Genomic DNA, 20,501 nt, shown 5'->3' with positions numbered 1-20,501 from the left:
AGGGAATCAGGTGACTAGAGTGTTTACACAGCACTAAATTTAGTAAACAAAGAAGAAGAAAAAAAAAAAGCTTTCCATATTAAGGCAAAGTTCAGTATTTCACAACTTAATTAACGTTGAGTTTGTAGTGTCTGTTAAAAGAAAACTGAAGCATGGATTACAGTTTCTCCTGGCCCATAGAACCTTTCAGGGTGAGAAAACATCTAATATGAAGTTGGAAATAAATACTGAACTCCCCCGTTATACCAATCAAGTCTAACATGGGAAAGGTAACGTAATACTGGAAATGTACAATCATACTTTATTGTAAAATCACTTGACCTCACACACACAGCCAGGACAGGTTATGAGGAGGATTTTTTGAGCTAAAAGATCATGGCAGATTCATCATAATACACATGAAGATTTGAATGATACAGTTTAAACAGCCCACAGCTACAGCACTGGGCTTCACATTAGATATTCAGTGATAACAGATCATGCTGCCCCACCATTAACTTTCACATTGACCGATAGTTTACCAGCACCACTTGGTGAATCTTTGTCTTAGTTTACCAGCACCATTTGAGTGCAGTGGGGTCTGTGCTAACCTGTAGTAACCAGACCGACGGACGTGTCAATGGTGATCTAGACTTAGGACTGTGTGCTTAGGCATGGGAGGGGGTAGGTGGAAGGGGGTGGTGGTGGTAGGGGGTTGTAATATGAACTCTACTGACTTAATAAAGACCAATAAAAATCAACCAAAGTCTCCAATCAAAACCAATCAGCAAGCAGGATAACTTGTCCTGTTACATTTCAGTACAGCTATCTGGATTGGCAAATACACAGAATCCCCTACACTAAACTCAAATGATACTAAATCAACAAATGATGAACATGTTACTGTCATAGCATCTCCATCTTTGACCCTGTCTGCCCTCTCTCTCACTTTCTTTATCACATACACAAACACCTGAACAGTGGGTGTTTATCTCAGAGGAGTGCACTTTGGCTCGGAGAACGACAAGTCAACACATCCCCACTCATATATATATACAGGCTAGCTCACCGCAGCCTCTCAGCTACTGCCTGCTATTCATTCCTGTCACCCAGTACGGAGAGGAGAAACAGTGAGTACAGCCATGTTCGTTTGGTTCACCCTGTTTTGGTTCACCATATTATGGTTTGCCATTTTTTAGTTCAACATGTTTTAGTTCACCATCTTCTTTAGGTTCTCACACCTGCATGGAGAAAAAGAAAACACCTCTTACTAGTGTAGCTACTTCACGTCATGATAATACCACTGTTATAAGGTGTTGTAGATGGGTATTACACGTCTGTCTCCAGACTGTTGGACAAAACGCTCTCTGGGAGAGATCAAGTAGAGAGTATTGAGAGGGGTTCCAACTGAACGGAATAACTAAATAAATTATAGCATGTCTATACAGATGTAGGACCTTAATTTGATCCCCCTGTTGTTACAGGACAACAGGGGCAGAGCAGGAAATGCAAACTTGTAGTATATTCAAGATTTAAAAAGGCTTCGAAAGTTTGCAATTTAACATTTCAGACTTGATTTGCTAACTAAAAATGTATCAACCCCCTACAAAAATGGCCATTAATTATAATAATATTAGAATTATTATTTCCTGTTTCTCCAGGATTATTTTCCTGCTGTGAGAAACTGGTCAAAGTAAGATCCTGCATCTGTATGTGGTCTGCTGCATCATAGCGTGACACAAACCCAGAAAAATTATAGTTTCATTGTCATTAAAAACATTGCTAACCCCAGAATAGCCTTACCTTAGTCATTGGAAACATGTTAAAAGACATGTTTGAGATAAAATAGAAGAGATTAGATGAGCCTGAAATGAGATAAGGCTAAGAGCAGAGCTGAAAAGGAAGAGGAAATTATGCCAACTAGTGGACAAGTTGATGAATGGTTTGTCTGACCCTCACCAAGATGTTTGCTTTGCACACAGATCTGAGTGACATCATGAACAAGCTTCTGGTCATCACTGTGCTTGTCACTCTTCTGGGCCTCAGTAAGTACACAGTCAAGACCCTAACTGACTAACTGACTGACATACTGGTGGTGTTCCAGGTTGTCTTTTATGCAGTCTCACTGTGCATCCCAGAAGGTTGCTTTATCATAATAGCATTTTGCTACACCCACAATAACATCTGCTAATTTTGTGTATGCGACCAATAACATTTGATTTGATTTGAAACGTTAAACACTCCAGATAAGAGCACCTCAAGCGAAAATATTGACTGACTGACAGACTGACCAACCAACCATTTGACCCTCTAACCCTAACCCTCCCCTTCCAGGTGCTCAGGGCCTCCGTCTGCCTAGGCAAGCTGAGGAGGGTACGCCTGAGGAACCAGTCGCAGATGTTGAAGAGGCTGATGGAGAACAGGGAACCCTGGAAAGGCTGACCAGCGCCGCCAAGAGCTACTACCAAACATCCATCAGCACCGCCTCTAGCTGGCTGGGCAGCATCGATGGCCTGAAGCTGAAGGAGAAGGCCACGTAAGACACACACACACACAAGAACGGAACAGCAGGTCAAGATAGCAGGCTGACAGTTAATGCACTGTCCATGTGTCTGTGTCCATCAGGAATGTCCTCAGTGACACCACCGTGGCAGCGATGACTTACGCTGGCATCCTGCAGGACCAGGTCTACCACATCTTTTACCAAGCGTAAAGACATTTCCTTGTTTCCCTCTGTGTCCCCAACGTCCTCAAAATGCTGTGGGCCCCTACTCTGTCATCCTGGAGCCTCCAATCAGCTTCACCAGACCTCCAACCCTCGTGACGTCCCCACGGAGTCTGTGTAGATTGAAATACAGTATTATTTAATGTCAACATTTTAAGTTTCAGTCATTTAGCAGACGCTCTTATCCAGAACAACCTACAATTAGTGCATTCATCTTAAGATAACTAGGTGAGACAACCACATATCACAGTCGTAGGAAGTAATTGTTTTACAATAAAGTAGCTATCAGCAAAGTCAGTGAAAGTAGGAAAATACTTTTTTAAATGTTTTTTTTAATGTCAACGTATCTTGAAATAAAAACATGCGTTTGTATAAAACCAGTAAACCCTATGTGTTTCTTGAGGGGCATCATTCATGAGTCAGTACGATCATTGTACTTAGTGTTTTATTATCAGACAAAGTTGAGAGAGGTAGGATATGTTCATGCATATCTCCCACAGGTTTGTGACGTCAATATGGTTGTGTGTACATCATGTCTCAGAGTTCACAATATGAACAATATGGAGTCTCACAATGCCTACTTTACATAACTATCACCTAACACTGAGTCAACTGCCTCTCCTCTGAATAAAAGAAGCAGGGTATATATAGGATTCCTGTGACTGTTTCTGACAGACACGTTCTCAACCAGAGCTTGAGATTGTAAATTAGTGGAAATAAAGGGTGTCCTCTGGGTTTCTGATCTCAGAAAGGTTCGAAGTGAGCTATTCGTGATCCTTTTGAAGCTGCAATGATAACAGACAGAAATAATACATTTTTACCTCAAATATGATCATGTTCACTGAAGATGTAAGAGCCTGGGGCTACAAGAGCACAGAGAAGAACATCTTGAACTGTTAGTTCATCTTTTCATAGGGTTGTGATATACTAGCAGGGATATGGCCAATCTGATGGAGCCTCAGTCTAAGATTCATTCAAACTGACTCAAAATGTATTCAAACTAAATACCTCAAATCCCTGAGTAGGCTTCTTCTGAGTACCTACGTTTCCCCATCTTGATTTCCCAATTCTCTCCCAACTTTATCTGTCTCACAAGGCCACATTGCTACTTTCGCTTAGTAATCAAACCACAGTTAATGAATAGCTTCACTTGATATTACAAAATGAGGGCACTGCACATTGATACAAGGGGTTACGTAATGGTAGAGCACACTGAGTACTTTCATCACAGTGAAATATTAACTCTAAATGCTCGGAATGATATGAGTAGCCTTATCTCTCTTGTTTATTTGTTTTTTCCCCAATGGTGACAGTAAAAGGACATAGCACCTGTACTACAAAGAACAACACATGCGTCTCATACAAAAGGGCCAACATGTGTTTGAAATGAAAGGGCCTTAAGTTTTTTGTTCTGTTTGTTTGTTTTTGCTTTGATGTTTGTTGTTTTAATAATGTAAAAAATATATACTGTATATTTGTACTTATGTCAAAAATTGTAAATTGTATGCTCTTACACAGATGTAGGATCTTAATTTGATCACCTTGCTGCAGGAGAGCTTGTTGTGTATTTGAGGTTTAAAAAGGCTCCTGAAGTATTTAATCTCCACCTAGAAATTTCAGACTTGATTTTCCCAGATTTTCCCTGTATCAACCCTTACAAAAATGTCCATTGATTATAATGCACATAATAATTCACATGTTCTGTTGCTGCAGGATTGTTTTCTTGCTTTAGAAAACTGGCTGAAAGTAAGATCCTACATCTGTATGTACAATAAAAAAAATGATATTACAAACAAATCTGTAATTGACTGAATGGGGGCCTATAGTCGCACCATACCTATCCAGTCACAGACATGAGAGAAGTGCCAGGAAAACAAAGCACAGGTGCAGCCCAGGCAGTCAACTCCCAGAGATCTAAAGGCTAGAGGCACAGATACACAGGTATAAAAGAACCACAGACTAAACCCAGTCTCATACAGAGACCAAGACATGATGAAGCTTCTACTGCTGACCTTGGCTTTGGGGTGTGCAGGTAAGACCGTAATACACAGTATCTACAGTATCATGAGACAGTTATGCAATGCAAGAGCATGAAGAATGATACCTTCTTTTAGAGACAGGTTAGGGAGGGAGATATACGGCAGCGTAGCCTAGTGGTTAGAGCGTTGGACTAGTAACCGAAAGGTTGCAAGATCAAATCCCTGAGCTGACAAGGTACAAATCTGTCGTTCTGAACAAGGCAGTTAACCCACTGTTCCTAGGCTGTCATTGAAAATAAGAATTTGTTCCTAACTGACTTGCCTAGTTAAATAAAGGTAAAATACACTGAGTGTACTGAACATTATGCTCTTTCCATGACATAGACTGACCAGGTGAATCTCAATATTAGGAAGGTGTTCTTAATGTTTTGTACACTCATCTATACTATGACCATTTCTCTCTCTCTTATTTAGCGGGTGTTCCAGTGGAGGAGGATGGGGCGTTGTTGCAGGAAGTTTGCCAACCCCACTCCAGACCCTGGCAGGTCTACCTGTGGAACACTGAGGTGGGCTGGTATGGGGAAGAAAGGTGTAGTGGTGCCCTCATCAACGAGTGGTGGGTGCTTACCGCCTGGAACTGCTTTGTCGAGTAGGTATTCCCCCTTTTTTCTTTCTTGAAATCAGTGTAAAATGCATGCAGCCCATATGTTCACCGAAAACGATCTACTCTCCTCTCCTCTCCTCTCCTCCTCCTCCTCCTCCTCCTCCTCCTCCTCCTCCTCAGACCTGGCCACACTATGGTTTCTCTGGGGGAGCATGACCTGACAGTGGAGGAAGGGACAGAGCAACACATCCGGGTGGCCAGATATGTGCAGCACGAGCCGTACGCACGAGGCCCCTCACACAGCCTGGCAATGGTGAAGCTGGCAGAGCCTGCACGGTTCACTCAGCATGTCATGCCCGTAGCCCTACCCACACGCTGCACTCAGCTCCACGAGAAGTGTCTGGTCAGCGGCTGGGGCTCCACCGTCCCGGGACAGGGTGAGTGGACCATAAAGCCAGGGGAGGGCTACATGCCTCAACCCAAATTAATGGAATAGATAAGCACCAAATAAACTCCCATGAGTCCCTATGTCTGTCCCTCCATACAGACGAGCCCAAACTAATCCTGAAGTGTGAAACACAGCGGGTCATTGATGACAAGATGTGCCAGATAGCCTTTCCTCTTTATTGGATTGAACACGCTTTCTGTGCTAAAACCATCATCTCAACCGACAACTGCCTGGTCAGTACATCAACAGAACAGTGCTTTGCAAACATTTCTATTTTTATCTCTGGCTGTTGCATTGGAAATGTGTAAGAGAATATTATGATCAACGAGCTAATTAAGATTTTCCTTTGTACTTTAATTTCACTGTGCCACCATACTCTGAGAGTTCTCTATGTGTACTTTTAACCTCTCTCTCTCTTTCTCCTTCTCTTTCCCTTTCTCTTTCTCAGTCTGACCAGGGCAGTACTGTGGTGTGTGGGGGTGAGCTACAGGGGTTGTTCTGGTCCGGTTCTTCTGACGTTGGTTTGTACACCCGCCTGTGCTTGTACCTTGACTGGATGAGTGACATCATGAACACCCCTGATCCTACACCTGAACCTGTGTGGACCACCGCAGCAGCAGCTACAATATGGTGATTGAAAAGAAAAACAATAAAGTGATATGTACTGAAATGTTCTGTTCACCTGCCCCGTTGATTCTATCATATCCGGCATGTGTTGTTTTAATTCCCCAGCAGAGGGCAACATAGACTAATAATACTGGCCTATCACAAACCTCTGAGAGATTTCTTGGCTATAACATGTCACATATTAACACATACATATTTTACCATGTAGAAAAAATACTAAAGTCTGCAGGAAGTTAAATTTCTCAGTTACTTAGTTTACTTCTCCAAGCAATTGGAATTGGACACCCCAAAGTGTCTTTCCTGAAGATAAATCCTCCTACCATGCAGTTTGTCCTGGGATATGTAGTTCTTTTGATCACCAGCAGATGGCAATGTAGACTAATAACAGTCCATTTGAGCACTAAAGCGCCACACAATCAATGTAAAGAGAGACACCGAATGAAAAAAGGAGATAGAGGATTGAGAGAGAGTTGTGCCCACTGACACTCAGTCTAACACTGGAGCCCCTTCACCATCTGTTCTCCACACTTTCCCCCTCCTTTCCCCTCTTTCCTCCATGTTCCCCCTTTCAGTTTACTCCTCCTTCCCCCACACTTTCCCCCTCCTTTCCCCTCTTCCTCCATGTTCCCCATTTCAGGTTACTCCTCCTTCCCCCACCCTTTCCCCCACCCTTTCCCTCACCCTTTCCTCTAGGTTTCAGAGATCTCTGACTCTTTCCATGTTTTTGGTCTCTCCTGTACTCCATTCCACTCTGCTCCGTCGCTAATACACTGTGGTTAAACAACCTATAGAAGCATCTCTTACTCTGTTTACAGTACAATATACTGCCCTTCTGTCTGTATCCATGTGCCCACTCCCCCTCTCACGCCCCCACACTCATTTACCCTCTATTCTTCCCTCCTTTCCATCCATCATACTATAAATTCTCCCAATTAGTCTGTCCTCTCTTCCTCCCTCACTCCTTTCAGTGCTGTTGGTAAGCATTGTTCCTGCACTAGCTAAACAGAGAGATGTTTATAGTAAAGATAAGGTAATATGTAATATGAGCAGATATACTCTGAGTGTACAAAACATTAAGAACACTTTCCTAGTATTGAGTTGCAGCATCTTTTGCCCTCAGAACAGCCTAAATTTGTCAGGGCGTGGACACTACAAGGTGTCGCAAGTGTTTGACAGGGATGCTGGCCCATGTTGACTCCAATGCTTCCTACAATTGTGTCAAGTTGACTGGATGTCCTTTGGGTGGTGGACCATTCTTCATACACACAGGAAAATGTTGAGTGTGAAAAACCTAGCAGCATTGCACTTCTTGAGATACTCAAACTGATGCGCCTGGCCTCTACTACCATATCCTGTTCAAAGGGATTTCAATCTTTTGTCTTGCCCATTCACCCTTTGAATGGCACACATACACAATCCATTTCTTAATTGTCTCAAGGCTTAAAAATCCTTATTTTACCAGACTCCTCCTCTTCATCTACACTGATTAATCAATCTCCCTCTCCCTGGCAAACTGTTCCTATCGCTCATCAGAGGCTTACATTCCCAACATTCTCCTATGACACCTAACAAACTCATGGTCCTGGAAGAAGAAGGAGAGGAAGTCACAGAGAGAGAGAGAGAGAGAGAGAGAGAGAGAGAGAGAGAGAGAGAGAGAGAGCGAGAGAGATAGAGAGTGAGAGAGAGCGAGAGAGAGAAGAGAGAGAGAAGAGAGAGAGAGAGAGCGAGAGAGAGAAGAGAGAGAGAGAGAGAGAGAGAGAGAGAGAGAGAGCGAGAGAGAGAGCGAGAGAGAGAGAGAGAGAGAGAGAGAGCGAGAGAGATAGAGAGAGAGAGATAGAGAGAGAGAGCGAGAGAGATAGAGAGTGAGAGAGAGAGGGGGGGGTTAAAAGTAGACACAGAGAAGGCTCAGAGTATGGTGGCATAGATAAATGAACGAAGGACTCAACACTGCGATAAGAAAAATCACAGTAATGTCATAGTGACTCTATACGTGGTATTTACTCTGTGTGACTCGCTATGTGCCGACATGTGTGCCTCAGTGTGTATCTCACACCCATTAACTGAAACCAGTGTGTCTGTGTAAAGGCTTTACTCATTTATAAGAGACAATGGAGCATAAAAACTCAATCTCTCCAAATCTGTCCCCATTGCCTAGTAGAGACACGGGACTCATCAGTGGGGAAAATGACTTTCAAGTGCTCTAATGATACCGACCTAATAGCTAACAGCAAACAGAGAAAGGGGGAGGTGTGTGTGTGTGTGTGTGTGTGTGTGTGTGTGTGTGTGTGTGTGTGTGTGTGTGGGTGTGTGTGTGGGGGGGGGGGGGGATAATACATCTAATGGAGGAATTAACTAAGTAAATTAACTCTGATTAATAACCTCTGTTTCTGTCTCTCCCTCTCTCTCTCACCATCATGGTTAGAGAGTGCAGGAAGTGAGTGCTCCAGCCCATCTCATCATCCCTCTAATGTAGCCCCCTCCACCTGCTTTTAATCAGAGGGAGTGATGGAGAACCCTGACTGGATATGTCTGTGGTAAATAGTGTACAGTATGTGTGGGATAGTGCACCTGTGAGTGAGTGAGTGAGTGAGTGAGTGAGTGAGTGAGTGAGTGAGTGAGTGAGTGAGAGATATGGTACATGTGTGTTCATAATAATACATTTGTATTGATGTGTATTTGAGGTCAGACTTACGCATTCAGTAGTAATGGATTTGTATAGACTAGTATCAAGTGTATTTGTGAGGCTGTGTGTGTATGAGTGCATGTGTGTATGCATGCGTGTGTGTGTTTGTGTGAGAGAGAAACATCACACGGGTATTGCCAGTGATAATGCATTAGTATTGATGGCAGTGTGTTGGGGAGATCACAGATATGGCTGTGGTGCTAGAGCTCAGAGAGAGAGAGAGAGAGAGAACATCCCTACAAAGACTGAAACCCCATGGGGAGGCCATTCCCCGTCCTACTGCAATCATCCCACACTGGGATAAACACTTACACCCCTCTGTTGCCAGGACTACACAATTCTCTTTATTTCTGTAAAATTTGAATTGTCTATTTTCCTGTTTTTTTCCAATCTGGCTGTGTGACAGTGTGTGTAGCTATACTGCTAAGAGGAATACTGTACCTGGGGCCACACGTTCCCACAGGGAGACTAAAAACAACAGAACAGTACAACAGCAGCATAACAAACAGGCGGTGTTGTGAACACCTGGCCATGAGCCCAGCATTGTACCCAGTCTCCCTGTGTGCATGCATGGCAGGGCAGTATAGGAGGCAGACACAGACCAGCAGTGCCAGGGTAGAGGAGGGGGGAGTTAATCATGTACAGCACATAAACACACTCAGAGGTCATGCTTCATCTTCCAGACACACTGCAGGTCCTGGTGTGTGAGACTCCCCAGATGCAGCGGAAGAGCCAGGACCAGGGCCAGGACCAGGGCCAGGACCAGACATCCACCATCAACTAAAGTAGACAGGTCTGATAAGGCTAATGGCAGCAGAGGCTCAGAGGATAGTTACAGGAGAAATACCAGTACCTTCAATCCCCATCACCAGTATGTGTGTGTGTGTTGTGTGTTGTGTTGTGTGTGTGTGTGACGCCGTGATCCACCTCTGACTGTTTTACTGAGTGTTTTACTGACTATTTTACTGGGTGAGAGAGTTGGCAGCTAGGCAACAGAGAGTATTAGAATAAGGGCTCGATTGAATCCGTATCGCCGAAGTTCAGCGCTATAGCACGATTTAAATTGAAAGTTAATTTCTGATTGAGCTGACACATGCAGCGTTTAGCGTGAATGTAGTCTCCGCTGACACAGGGAACTTGGATTTTATATTTCTATTGTGCTGTAGCCAGATCTTCGGCACAACAGATTGAATGGAGCCCTAAAACACAGGGCTCAGAAGCCCCTCATTACAGCTGTGCTGAACAAGCCCCAAGGAATGTCAGCCATTTCGTTTCCCTACACATTTTACTGGCCATGTCCGAACAAACATACTAATGATCACATGCTGACAGTGTAGGAGTGTGCCTTAGAGTAATTGACTGTGTATGTGTGAGAGTGCGTGTGAATACCAACACAAAATCATTAAAGTATGATTCTGTGTGTATGTGCGTACGTGTGTGTGTGTGTCTGTCTCTCTGTGTAATAGCTCTCCAGACACCTGCTCTGCAGGTGGGGGGGAGCCTGCAGCGTGTACAGGAGCTCACAGAGGTACACACAATACAGCTGCTCCTGTTCCTCCAGGCCTCCATCTCTCCCTCTCTCTCCAGCTCCTCCCTTCCACCTCTCACTTCTCTTCTCTAGCGCTAACGGACTAGCTGACTCAGACACCCGGGGGGGGGGGGGGGCCTTCATCGCTCTTCGACCTGTTTAAGGTGAGCCCTGTGTGGGATGCCCCGGTCATGGCCTGCCTTTACCCTGGATGTATATGTGTTGCATGTGTAACGGAGTTTACAGAGCGTGGCGTAAACTCACTCCACAGCTAGCTTGAAATGTCGCCGAGCTATACAAGCTATCCAATTGGTACCTTTTGGGTAGCTCAAATGGTTGAAGCGTTGTCATGGAGCGCGGTCAGGTGTGTTGTGAAGCAGAGGACCAGTTGTTGGAGCCCAGTATGAGGAAGTTGGACAGTGGGGGAAGCTCAGTTGTCAGCAGCAAACTGACCTGTTAAACATGCTTACAGCTTAATGCTATGGATCCACTTTCCTTCTCAAAGGGGAGTGCTTGTTGGCTTGCTTGTCAGTACATGTCAGTGATGAAGGTCTGGTAGCTGGAGTGCATGTCTTTACAGGCTGCATTCATGTCTAATTGATCTTCAATGGACACCGCATCAGCTTGGCTGGATGCACAGATGAACCATCACTACTACCCATACACAAACACACACCACTACTGACACGTATACACACCAACTGAAAACACACACCACTACTGACACGTATACACACCAACACAAACACACACTACTACTGACACGTATACACACCAACACAAACACACACCACTGCTGACACGTATACACACCAACAGAAAACACACACCACTACTGACACGTATACACACCAACAGAAAACACACACCACTACTGACACGTATACACACCAACAGAAAACACACACCACTACTGACACGTATACACACCAACAGAAACACACACCAACAGAAAACACACACCACTACTGACACGTATACACACCAACAGAAACACACACCAACAGAAAACACACACCACTACTGACACGTATACACACCAACAGAAAACACACACCAACAGAAAACACACACCACTACTGACACGTATACACACCAACAGAAAACACACACCACTACTGACACGTATACACACCAACAGAAAACACACACCACTACTGACACGTATACACACCAACAGAAACACACACCAACAGAAAACACACACCACTGCTGACACGTATACACACCAACAGAAAACACACACCACTACTGACACATATACACACCAACAGAAAACACACACCAACAGAAAACACACACCACTACTGACACGTATACACACCAACAGAAAACACACACCACTACTGACACATATACACACCAACAGAAACACACACCACTACTGACACGTATACACACCAACAGAAACACACACCAACAGAAAACACACACCACTACTGACACGTATACACACCAACAGAAAACACACACCACTACTGACACGTATACACACCAACAGAAACACACACCACTACTGACACGTGTACACACCAACACAAACACACACCACTACTGACACGTATACACACCAACAGAAAACACACCACTACTGACACGTATACACACCAACAGAAAACACACACCACTACTGACACGTATACACACCAACAGAAACACACACCACTACTGACACGTATACACACCAACAGAAACACACACCACTACTGACACATATACACACCAACAGAAAACACACACCACTACTGACACATATACACACCAACAGAAACACACACCACTACTGACACATATACACACCAACAGAAAACACACACCAGTACTGACACGTATACACACCAACAGAAAACACACACCACTACTGACACGTATACACACGAACAGAAACACACACCACTACTGAATTTCTAAGCAAACAGCTGGAGGCAGGGCTTTCTCCTATAGAGCTCCATTTTTATGGAATGGTCTGCCTACCCATATGAGAGACGCAGACTCGGGCTCAACCTTTAAGTCTTTATTGAAGACTCATCTCTTCAGGAGGTCCTATGATTGAGTGTAGTCTGGCCCAGGAGTGTGAAGGTGATTGGAAAGGCACTGGAGCAACAAACCGCCCTTGCTGTCTCTGCCTGGCCGGTTCCCTTCTCTCCACTGGGATTCTCTGCCTCTAACCCTATTACAGGGGCTGAGTCACTGGCTTACTGGTGCTCTTCCATACCGTCCCTAGGAGGGGTGCATGACTTGAGTGGGTTGAGTCACTGACGTGATCTTCCTGTCCGGGTTGGCGCCCCACCTTGGGTTGTGCCGTGGCGGAGATCTTTGTGGGCTATACTCGGCCTTGTCTCAGGATGGTAAGTTGGTGTTTGAAGATATCCCTCTAGTAGTGTGGGGGCTGTGCTTTGGCAAAGTGGGTGGGGTTATATCCTGCTTGTTTGGCCCTGTCCGGGGGTGTCTCCCGACCCCTCCTGTCTCAGCCTCCAGTATTTATGCTGCAGTAGTTAATGTGTCGGGGGGCTAGGGTCAGTCTGTTATATCTGGAGTATTTCTCCTGTTTTATCAGGTGTCCTGTGTGAATTTAAGTATGCTCTCTAATTCTCTCTCTCTTTCTTTCTTTCTTTCTTTTTTTCTTTCTTTCTTTCGGAGGACCTGAGCCCTAGGACCATGCCTCAGGAATACCTGGCCTGATGACTCCTTGCTGTCCCCAGTCCACCTGGCCGTGCTGCTGCTCCAGTTTCAACTGTTCTGCCTGCAGCTATGGAACCCTGACCTGTTCACCAGACGTGCTACCTGTCCCAGACCTGCTGTTTTCAACTCTCTAGAGACAGCAGGAGCGGTAGAGATACTCTGAATGATCGGCTATGAAAAGCCAACTGACATTTACTCCTGAGGTGCTGACCTGTTGCACCCTCGACAACCACTGTGATTATTATTATTTGACCCTGCTGGTTATCTATGAACATTTGACATCTTGGCCATGTTCTGTTATAATCTCCACCCAGCACAGCCAGAAGAGGACTGGCCACCCCTCATAGCCTGGTTCCTCTCTATGTTTCTTCCTAGGTTCTGGCCTTTCTAGGGAGTTTTTCCTAGCCACCATGCTTCTACACCTGCATTGCTTGCTGTTTGGGGTTTTAGGCTGGGTTTCTGTACAGCACTTTGAGATATCAGCTGATGTAAGAAGGGCTTTATAAATATATATATATATTTTGTTGTTGTTGTTGATACGTATACACACCAACAGAAAACACACACCACTACTGACACGTATACACACCAACAGAAAACACACACCACTACTGACACGTATACACACCAACAGAAAACACACACCACTACTGACACGTATACACACCAACAGAAACACACACCACTACTGACACGTATACACACCAACAGAAACACACACCACTACTGACACGTATACACACCAACAGAAAACACACCACTACTGACACGTGTACACACCAACAGAAAACACACACCACTCCTGACACGTATACACACCAACAGAAAACACACACCACTACTGACACGTATACACACCAACAGAAACACACACCACTACTGACACGTATACACACCAACAGAAAACACACCACTACTGACACGTGTACACACCAACAGAAAACACACACCACTACTGACACGTATACACACCAACAGAAAACACACACCACTACTGACACGTATACACACCAACAGAAAACACACCACTACTGACACGTATACACACCAACAGAAAACACACACCACTACTGACACGTATACACACCAACAGAAAACACACACCACTACTGACACGTATACACACCAACAGAAACACACACCACTACTGACACGTATACACACCAACAGAAAACACACCACTACTGACACGTGTACACACCAACAGAAAACACACACCACTCCTGACACGTATACACACCAACAGAAAACACACACCACTACTGACACGTATACACACCAACAGAAAACACACCACTACTGACACGTATACACACCAACAGAAAACACACCACTACTGACACGTGTACACACCAACAGAAAACACACACCACTACTGACACGTATACACACCAACAGAAACACACACCACTACTGACACGTATACACACCAACAGAAAACACACCACTACTGACACGTATACACACCAACAGAAAACACACACCACTACTGACACGTATACACACCAACAGAAAACACACACCCACTACTGACACGTATACACACCAACAGAAACACACACCACTACTGACACGTATACACACCAACAGAAAACACACCACTACTGACACGTGCACACACCAACAGAAAACACACACACTCAAAATCAGGTCACACAGGATATGAAACCTTGGAGGTGAAGGAGATACGAGAAAATTTACTGCCCTTCATTTCATTATTTTTATTTGTTTCTCCCTTCCCTTCCTCCTCTTCTCCCTCCCTCCCTCCCTCTCTCTTTATTTATTGAACTCAGCTATTTGCAACAGAGTAGACAGCAGACTCAATGCTAATTTATGACATCCTTAAACAAGACAGCTTCTTTATCCATTGGATGGCCAATCACTCTTCTCCTTCATTTCCTCTCATGACAGTTCCTGATTCTTCTGTCGATTTCCATAACTTCTCCCTCCATCTATCCCTCCCTCATCCATAACCTTCTCTGTCCCGTTCTCTCTCTCCTCCATCCCCTTCACCCTCCTTCTGTCTCTCTATCATTCTATATATCCCTAGTCATCTCCGTCTCTAGATTGTTCTGGCAGTGGTGTCTCAGCACAGTGTGTATGTGTGCGTGTGTGTGTGTGTGTGTTTGTGTGGACTGGCCGTTAGCCAACCGTTACTGAGACGCTGTAGCGGCTAGGCTATGAGCTAGGGACAGTGGCTGTCATTTCTCAATAGGCTGATGGTAAATGGCTAAATCAGATTAGCGCCACTGTAGCTAAACTCAGTCCGTATTAGAGCCTTAGGGTCAGGGTAGGCATGGTTACACAGATGATACACAATAACATTGGTGACAATACTGAAGCAAAAAGCACTTGAGGTGGACACACATTGTAAACCACAGTAAATAGAAAAAAAGCTAATTCAATTTGATTGATTGGCTCTCTCTCATACACACACACACACACACACACACACACACACACACACACACACACACACACACACACACACACACACACACACACACACACACACACACACACACACACACACACACACACACCACACACACACACACACACACACACACACACACACACACATTTTAGAGCCTCATCTCAGTCCTTCCCCCCTCATTCTCTCTCTTAATGTTCTAAACGCAAATCCTTCCCATTCTGCAGGTCAGTGTAATTTCCTAATGGATGCTTGGCAGATGGAAGAAGGGACAACATCCCTGCTGATAGAACCAGAGAGCCAGAAGCCTACAGTACAACGGCAACCTGCCAGAGCTTACAGAATCCAGCCGAGTCGGCCTATACCTCTACATTAACAGTGAACACACACAGAGACCCACAGAAATGAAACACACACACAGATTGTGGGAGTGTGGTTGTTTTTTCTTGGGTTTTCAGTTGTTATAAATTCTACACAGTTCAATAAGAAGACACAAGAACACAGTACAGAGCTCACAACAGAACAGCGTACCACCAAATATACAGTATACCAGGAAGAGAAAAAAGCACTCACATATGTATAACAAGACAAGAATCCGAATTCAAACCTTTTTCTTTTCTCTCAGAACCAGCGACAAGCCACAACTCAGTAGTTCTGAAGTACAACAATCCCCCTTTTCTTTAAAGAAAAGAAAACACTTTTTTTTATATATCACTTTATATTTTTTGGACAAATAAAACCAAGCGTTCCAAAGTTGAAGGTATGCACCTGTTGGTCCCCCCCTAACTTCACAGTAGTCAGAACAGTCATTAAGTTATGGAAATATAGATTTCTTAAATCAGTAGACATATAAACACCATTGGAAAAAACAAATGATTCCTAGAAAAAGCGATAGTGGTTATAGTGACCTGTTCACAAGGCAGTTTTTTCCAGTGTATACCAATGATAGAGGACACTGCAACCAGCTATCATATATCTTTGTGCTGCCAATACAGGTAGTATCAAAAAGTGTGTGAGGCAGAGAGAGACAGACACCAAATACGCACCAAAACATTGGAACACCCCCACTAGGACACTCAATAACTCTTCAACTTATTTTGGTAAAACAATTAACATCACATATACCCTCTCCCCTCCCACCTCACCCCCACACTCTACCCCCTCTCCCCTCCCTCCTCACCCCCACACTCTACCCCCTCTTGCCTCCCTCCTCACCCCCACACTCTACCCCCTCTTGCCTCCCTCCTCACCCCCACACTCTAACCCCTCTCGCCTCCCTCTCTCCCCTCCCACCTCACCCCTACACTCTACCCCCTCTCCCCTCCCAAGCAAACTCATCCCCACACTCTACACCCTCCCACCTCATCCCCACACTCTACACACTCCCACCTCACCCCCACACTCTACACCCTCCCACCTCACCCCCACACTCTACACTCTCCCACCTCACCCCCACACTCTACACCTTCTCCCCTCCCACCTCACCCTCACACTCTATCCCCTCTCGCCTCCCCTGCTCCCCTCCCACCTCACCCCCACACTCTACCCCCTCTCACCTCCCCTGTTCCCCTCCCTCTCTCCCTCATCAAGCTGTGACTAACCTGTGTCTGTGACGTTCGTAGGTGAATCTGTGCTCACTGTGTTGCTAACCCATCCAGCCTGCAAAGCCAATCTGTGCTGAAGGAAATGCTAGTGCAGCTGGCAGAGATTTCAGATTGTCAACGGAGAACAAAAACGTTCCCCATTTTGCCAGATTACTCCAATTTTCCAGAGCTAGGGGATAATAATTGGGTGAGCTGAGCGTAACAGGGAGTGTTGTGTTTCTTAAAATGGCTTTGCTCAGAGAAGGACAGTAGGCTATGAAATATGGCGAGAGCTGTAGCAGGGTCAGGACTCTAACGACACAGTAAACACACATAGATTCATTCAGATTCACCTCACGTATACAGTAAGCCTCCATTTGATTGACAGGTTATACAGTATTCCGTTTGCAGAGACAGAGCAACAAAAAGAAGAAAACAAATGACCTGATACATAATATACATTTCGTCAACATTTTTAAACTAATTTGTACACCGAATAGCTTGTCATTTTTGTTGCTTTTTGGTTTGAGAAAAAATACATTTACACAGGAAGGGATCAGGAAGTTAGAAATTGTCTCGGCTGTTGCTAAGGTAACAGCTGAAAGGAATTTGAATAAATGAATAAACATTCTAGATTTGAAATGAAAAACTAAACAATGAATTGATACACAGGGACTAGAGTCTTCTATTTCATGTCATCCTGTAAAGAGAGGACTCTGGCCAGGACCAAAGCAAACAGGGAGATAGGGGTAAGTTCCTCCTTAGAACAGTCTAGAATTATATACAGTACTATAGGCTCTTATCAGAAGGCCGGAGTGGATTTATGTTGGAATGACTTTTGACTTGTATAAGTGGGCCTGGCTTGCCCTGGTCGACCAAAAAGGTTTGTCAGAAAGTACATCTGAAGTATTGTGCCTAATATGCTGCTGGTCATCGTCTTGGGCATAGAATATGATCCTTAAGTTTGATGTAACAGTAGGCACGGTCAATCTCTATGTTACGGGATAGAATTCAGAGTGACACAATAGGGATGAATAGAGTAGGATGACAGTTTGTGTTTTTCCCATGTCCACCAGAATGGGTTAGATGCAGATTCCACACAGAATAGATACATCCAGTTCTACACTGACTGAACGAAGAACAAAGCACAGCTCAGATACACAATGCAATATAGCACACACAAACACACACTCACACACACACACACTCCTGCAACACACAGTGACTTAATGGCATTTTCGGTTTGGATTGGGGTAGAAAAGAGTTACTGTGGCTAGAGTCACGTTGGACACGTTTACTGTACAGCTCTATTCTACACGCTCAACCAAGAGTTGTGATTGGTGGACAGGGATTACGCTCTGATAATGTCATGATGAAGTCAGTTGATGTCCAGTGATGTATTAGGTCTCATGTTTAAATACCCCCCCCCCCCACAGGTTACCCCCCATCCCTACAAAAACACCCTCCCATTCCACCGTCTTTTCTCCCTCAGTCCGATTTCTCCCTCTATCAAAAATAAAACAAGCCCTGCTGTCGTTTTTTATCCATCCCTTCATCCCTCGTTCTCTGTCTTCTTGTGTCAAATTGTCCTCTGTTCCTCACTGTGGAAGACAACACAAAGCACCAGTAAATCCTTTGAGTCAATACAACATCATGTGATATTATATAAGTCAGGGATCATCAACTAGATTCAACCACTGGCTGATTTTTTATTGAGCGGATGGTCGGGGGGCCGGAATGTAATTACAAATCATTTGTAGACTGCTTATTGACCTCAAGAAGACCAAACAGATATAATGTTTGACTAAAACATAATCCCTTCAAACCTTCCATACATTTGTATACAATCACGTGTCTCTCTATTATGCATGGGAAATACTTGGGAACAGACTTCTTCAATAAAAATTACTTAGAGCTGATTTCCTGGTGTTTTTCCAGTCTTTTTTGCCCCCCCCCAAAAAATAAAATATACAGTTGAAGTCGGAAGTTTACATACACCTTAGCCAAATACATTTAAACTCAGTTTTTCACAATTCCTGACATTTAATCCTAGTACAAAGTCCCTGTCTTAGGTCAGTTAGGATCACCACTTTATTTTAAGAATGTGAAATGTCAAAATAATAGTAGAGAGAATGATTTATTTCAGGTTTGATTTCTTTCATCACATTCCCAGTGGGTCAGAAGTTTACATACACTCAATTAGTATTTGGTAGCCTTGCCTTTAAAATTGTTTAACTTGGGTCAAACGTTTCAGGTAGCCTTCCACAATAAGTTGGGTGAATTTTGGCCCATTCCTCCTGACAGAGCTGGTGTAACTGAGTCAGGTTTGTCGGCCTCCTCGCTCGCTCACACTTTTTCAGTTCTGCCCACAAATGTTCTATAGGATTGAGGTCAGGGCTTTGTGATGGCCACTCCAATAGACTTTTTTGTCCTTAAACCATTTTGCCACAACTTTGGAAGTATGCTTGGGGTCATTGTCCATTTGGAAGACCCATTTTTTTATTTCACCTTTATTTAACCAGGTAGGCAAGTTGAGAACAAGTTCTCATTTACAATTGCGACCTGGCCAAGATAAAGCAAAGCAGTTTGACACATACAACAACACAGAGTTACACATGGAGTAAAACAAACATACAGTCAATAATACAGTAGAAAAATAAGTCTATATACAATGTGAGCAAATGAGGTGAGATAAGGGAGGTAAAGGCAAAAAAAGGCCATGGTTGCAAAGTAAATACAATATAGCAAGTAAAACACTGGAATGGTAGATTTGTAGTGGAAGAAAGTGCAAAGTAGAAATACAAATAATGGGGTGCAAAGGCACAAAATAAATAAATAAATACAGCAGGGGAAGAGGTAGTTGTTTGGGCTAAATTATAGATGGGCTATGAACAGGTGCAGTAATCTGTGAGCTGCTCTGACAGCTGGTGCTTAAAGCTAGTGAGGTAGATAAGCGTTTCCAGTTTCAGAGATTTTTGTAGTTCGTTCTAGTCATTGGCAGCAGAGAACTGGAAGGAGAGGTGGCCGAAGGAGGAATTGGCTTTGGGGGTGACCAGTGAGATATACCTGCTGGAGCGCGTGCTACAGGTGGGTGCTGCTATGGTGACCATCGAGCTGAGATAAGGGGGGACTTTACCTAGAAGGGTCTTGTAGATGACCTGGAGCCAGTGGGTTTGGTGACGAGTATGAAGCGAGGGCCAGCCAACGAGAGCATACAGGTCGCAGTGGT

General features: G+C 44.3%; 2 protein-coding genes across 2 annotated transcripts; both read left to right on the top strand.

The window, feature by feature from the left end:
* Positions 1–958: 958 nt before the first annotated feature.
* On the top strand, positions 959–3,094 carry LOC115183141 (apolipoprotein C-II). Its single transcript, XM_029744472.1, has 4 exons — positions 959–1,109; positions 1,962–2,024; positions 2,314–2,515; positions 2,605–3,094. Exons 2-4 carry the CDS (start codon positions 1,976–1,978, stop codon positions 2,690–2,692), a joined length of 339 nt encoding a protein of 112 aa, XP_029600332.1. The 5' UTR covers positions 959–1,109; positions 1,962–1,975; the 3' UTR covers positions 2,693–3,094.
* A 1,539-nt stretch (positions 3,095–4,633) lies between these two features.
* Positions 4,634–6,405, top strand: LOC115165039 (trypsinogen-like protein 3). The gene is made up of 5 exons (XM_029718070.1): positions 4,634–4,736; positions 5,158–5,332; positions 5,468–5,724; positions 5,835–5,968; positions 6,184–6,405. Exons 1-5 carry the CDS (start codon positions 4,694–4,696, stop codon positions 6,367–6,369), a joined length of 795 nt encoding a protein of 264 aa, XP_029573930.1. The 5' UTR covers positions 4,634–4,693; the 3' UTR covers positions 6,370–6,405.
* Positions 6,406–20,501: the final 14,096 nt, after the last annotated feature.

This window comes from Salmo trutta, chromosome 3, assembly GCF_901001165.1.
Source record: "Salmo trutta chromosome 3, fSalTru1.1, whole genome shotgun sequence".
In the NCBI taxonomy this organism is placed as follows: Eukaryota; Metazoa; Chordata; class Actinopteri; order Salmoniformes; family Salmonidae; genus Salmo; species Salmo trutta.
Note: the sequence above shows the minus strand (reverse complement) of the source record. Positions and strands in the feature narration are given on the sequence as shown.